Source organism: Berghia stephanieae, chromosome 1 (assembly GCF_034508935.2).
Source record: "Berghia stephanieae isolate SIO BIC M18660-M18661 chromosome 1, UCSD_Bste_1.3, whole genome shotgun sequence".
NCBI lineage: Eukaryota > Metazoa > Mollusca > Gastropoda > Nudibranchia > Aeolidiidae > Berghia > Berghia stephanieae.
The window spans coordinates 9,335,546-9,340,545 of record NC_088360.1 but is presented as its reverse complement, the minus strand read 5'-3'; the positions used below and the strand labels follow the sequence as shown (position 1 = coordinate 9,340,545).

Sequence of the window (5,000 nt, the reverse complement as noted above, 5' to 3'; positions counted from 1 at the left end):
ACCCCAAGTTTAAAAATTTAGCCAGAAATCTTGCTCTTCAAATATCGACCGATTTATATGAACCTCATCTTGGCAAAAACTCTCAAACCCGAGACTTCGCGCAAAGTGCCGTGTTAAAGAATTTTTGCCAAGATGCGGGCCATATAAATCGCTCTATGTTTGAAGGGCGAGTTTTCTGGCTAAATCTTTAAATATGAATTTTTTTTCAGAGTAAGGCAGAATAACATTGCCATCCATCACCATCGAGTTTAACCAGTTTCACTCTGGAAAGACACGGGCGTATTTAAAATCAGGCCAGAAAACTCAGCCTTCAACTATCGATTGATTTAAATGCCAAGATTGTGGGCCATTTAAAACAATCGATATAATTTGAAGGGCGAGTTTTCTGGCTAAATTTTAAATACGTGACTTTCCAGAGTGTGGGAATTGGATTCAATAGTCTGATGTCACGTTGTCCAGAAACGGCGAGCATCGGGGTTCTAAACAAAGAAAATCGGTACTTTTTATTCTTCATGCTAGCTAGAACTTTTCATATGTCATATGACCAGATGGTATAGAAGTCAAAACAAGATCATATTTATAATGTTTTTTCTCCTCTGGATACACTTTTATGCTCGTCGGAGAAATATTTCATAAGGACGTCAGCCATTGTTCCGATAGTTTAGAGCCAGTTATTAAGCTATCATGCGTCATTACGAGGGAAATGACGTCATGATTGTTGAAGGCTATTAACTGATTAAACATAGCTACAGTTGGCTCTGATATTCAACTGTTCTGGTAGGTAAAGAGGCTGTCATGAAACGTGGGTTTAAAATAAACATTTTAATCCATGTTTATCTATTCTTTATTAATTGTTTACATATATTTTTGATTTAAACATAAGTGGGCAATACCTTTTCACAAATATTGTATCTACATATCGCGTACATATATTCAAACAAGTACATGTCAATATACACCCTCACGAGGGTAAATAAATGACAAATTATTAACAAATTTTAACCCTCAACATTAAAAACCCTCGCTGTTGAAGGTTTGAATAAATATTGTTACCGTGTGCCAATTTTATGATGGATTTTTTTATTGCAATGTCTACATAGTCTTACTATTAAAAGGGTTAGATGAAATGTGTGCATTCAATTTCCTCTCCTGTTCGTGAATATACATTCCTGTAATTTACTCACAACAAAAATATGAAACATACCAGCAAACAAAACTACATGTATAGTAGGTAACCTAAAACGTTTAAATTACTATTCAAACATATATTTTAGTGAGAAATGATCAGCAGCTAAAAACAAAAACAAAAACAAAAACAACGCAAAGTCCCAGGTTTGAGAGTTTTGCCAAGATGAAAGTCATTTAAATCGATCGATATTTAAAGGACAGGGATTCTTGCCAAAATTTAAAAATATTTTTCCATTCGGCAGAGTGGCTGTCAGCAAACTTATTAAAATTCTTATTTTATCTCATGCTCAATCTGACATATCGCATGAAGATTTATTTTACGGTTGGTAGCTTTGTCGAAAAGGATAACATATTAGTGAAGAGTAAGTAACATTGCCGTTTATTGTGGTATGATAATCGCATTGGGTTCGGTAGGTCCCTGGTTTGAGTAATGTCTCAGACGGCGCAAATTTGAGCATTGGAACACAGTCTTTACTCACATTCTCTCATGGAATCCAAAAGATAAATGAGTAACTTGCCGGTAACGGTGTGGTCTTTATTTTAAAAAAATGTAATGATGCCTCACAGGCTTCATGTCTCGACCCATATGTTAAGTATTGCTGTTGATTTATGACTATGTGTAAAAAGGTTTTAGCTCATTAAGTAGATATTGCGCTTCATAAAAGCTCGTGTTTTTGTTGTAGGAATGCTTTGGCAAACTACCAAAATATTTTGTCATATCTCTATAATATATGAAAATATAAATGAATAGTGTTATTTATGGTTAGATCAATCGCTTCCTCACACGGAAGACTGAATTGTTTGCCGAGTACTCCTCTGATCTCTTCACTTAGCAGTAATTGGGTAGATGGGTCTCTTTAGGTATCGCAAAAGTAAAGGCAACAAGAAAAGGAGTTGGTCATCTTACCATGTTATTTTTTATATTGCCCGGCTATCAGGGCAATCTCTAACTTTTGTTTAGATATGAAGTTCACTATCCAAATTGAAATATTCCAAGTCTGCAAAGCGCTTTGAGCACGTTTAGTGGATATTGCGCTGTATAAAAGCTCAACTTTTAATTTACAGAGCTGACATGTGTTCGATAAAATGATTTTATGCATGCTTTTCTCGGGTGAATTATAGATTAGCTTAAAAATTAAGATCCAGTTGACGAGGATAAAATAATGCAAATGTAAACTGTCTATTAAACGCAAGTTCTGATCTGTTTCCTCTGAACTTTTCATTTTGCTAAAGTTGCCCTGGCTATAATGTCAACAAGCAGCATACTATATTATTGAAAAATATATTATAAATGAACACCCAAATTACCCAATTCATTAACCATGGCAATATACAATCCATGTTTTTAAAAAGCTGAACAAGCCCAATACGCTTCAACAGTCGTAACGTCATTTCCCTCGTAATGACGCATGGTAACTTAGTAACTGACTCTAAACTATCGGAACAATGGCGCACGCCCTTATGAAATAATTCTCCGACGAGCATAAAAGTGTGTCCAGAGGAAAAAAAAAACCCATTATAAATCTGATCATTTTTGTCTTTTACACATTCTGGTCACAAGACATATGAAAAGTTCTTGCCAGCATGAAGAATAAAAAGTACCGATTTTCTTTGTTTAGAACCACGATGGCCACCGTTGCTGGGCGACGTGACATCAGACTATTGAATCCAAATAGTAACTATATTAAAGTTTTAACAAAAAAGATTAAAAGGATGAGAAAAGTTGTGGAATCTTTTATGTCCACTTATCGTCACGATGTGGCCATTAACAATTCTCATTGTTACCTGAACTTAGTAAACGTCAAAGGTCAAGAACGGTAACAACTCGGTCATTCACATTTTCAAATACTCACCGTGGTTTTGGAAAGGGTTATAGCGATGACAATGGTCCCTGGGGAAAGATATAGAAAATGTTATTAAAATATACATGATGAGCTGTACTCTGCCGTACTCTGACACAAAATCAACAGGTTTTAAGAATTTTGGTCAGAATTCTAGTCCTTCAAATATTTATCGATTAAAATTACCCTTATCGAGGCAAAACTGTCACATCAGGGGGTTTAATTCAAGTTCTTGGTTTGAGAGTTTGACACAAGATGAAGTCATTTAACTAGTCGATAATTTGAAGGATGCGTTTTCTGGTAGAAAAAATGTAAGTTTTTTTTTCAAAGTACAATAGTACTGTCCCATGAAAACGACGATGGCCTCTATTTGATTCTGTAATGATGGTTGCTCGGTAACGATTTTGGCCATTAAACATAAAACGGCTTCAAACAAAAGAGGGTTGTCACTTTCGATTTTTAAAAATAAAAACACTAAGTTATTAGCGAGGACGAGAGACGCATGCGCACAACCAACGTGACGTTCTCTCTTTAATAACTTTTCCGCCGGTGACGTCACAGACTATGGGTGACGTCCAATCAAGGGACGCTACTCTTCCGCTAATCTCATTCCCTATAGATCCTGTATCAGGAGATGATAAAGGAAAAGCACTGAAGATATCTTTGAAATTTATTGTAATAGTGGCCTGAGTAAACCGTCGTATTCTCATATTAAAAACACGGCATTTAGAATTTTGGCCAGAAAACTCGTCCTTCATATATCAATCGACAGAAATGACCCTCAAATTGATAACCTTTTTGAATGTGTTTTTAATTTCAAAGTACAGCAGGTTAGTGACAAACATATAAACGTGTGCGTAATGTTGACAGCTAATAGTTGTATATATTAAATGCAGTAAAAAAAAAAAAAACCCAACAAAACAAACAACCCAATAAACACCCCCAGCAGCTGACGGCGGACAAAAACAATAAATGTCAGTATCATGTCCAGTGTTGCCAGATAATATTTTATAAATAATCCAAACTATTACGAAAAAAATCTAGATTTCAAAAACACAATCCAAATTTCAGAAAAATGCAACCCTCCCCCCCCCCCCACCCCATCGTAAAAAAAAGGACCCCACCTAAACAAAAAAAACCCCCCCCCCCCCCCCAAAAAAAAAACATTAAAAAAAAAACAAAAAAAAAAAAAAACAAAAAAAAAACAGCTAGTCAAATTGAAAAAGTATAAAATTTGAGAAAAGTTGCTTGATATCATTTCCATACATCTGATCATTACTTCATGAAAAAATCCGATTTACTTCAAATAAAGATTAAAATGCTCTGGAGAGCATATTCTTTCAGAAAATGAAAGAAAAAAAAATAAAAGTCCCAAATTTTCACCTTCCGACTGATTATGTCTTGCAACTGATAATAAATCATGCAGAGTAAAATGGAGACCAAATGGAAAACACAAATACAAATAAAAACAAAACAAAATGAAAAAAATGCTGGATGATGAATGATGATGATGATGACGATGATGATGATGAACGATGATGATGATGATGATGATGATGATGATGATGAAGAAGATAATGATGATGATGATGATGATGATGATGATGATGATGATGATGATGATGATGATGATGATGATGATGAAGAAGATAATGATGATGATGATGATGATGATGATGATGATGATGATGATGATGATGATGATGATGATGATGATGATGATGATGATGACGACAATATTGATGATTGACCAAGTCATCGCAATGAATCTGAAATTGGCTACATCGCTAGCGCGCTATGCTGCGGTTTATGCTATACTGTATGTCACAATGATTTTGGCAAGCGGTTTTAAAAGGAATGCGATGCCAAAAGGCAATGCTGTTGGGTTTTTAGAATACAAATTCATACATAGCAGATTACGGAATTTTCCATAACTACGAATGTCTCATTTTAATAATGAGGTCTACTGTA

At 34.9% G+C, this 5,000-nt stretch overlaps 1 protein-coding gene across 10 annotated transcripts in view; it reads right to left on the bottom strand.

Moving 5' to 3' along the window:
- The window catches only part of LOC144967468 (uncharacterized), a 97,062-nt gene that overhangs the window by 23,006 nt on the left and 69,056 nt on the right, over window positions 1–5,000 (bottom strand). For all 10 annotated transcript variants that reach the window (XM_078904773.1, XM_078904818.1, XM_078904809.1 and 7 more), the window contains one exon: window positions 3,042–3,079. In XM_078904773.1, coding sequence (XP_078760899.1) covers window positions 3,042–3,079 — 38 coding nt within the window. The remainder of the gene's footprint in view (window positions 1–3,041; window positions 3,080–5,000) is intronic.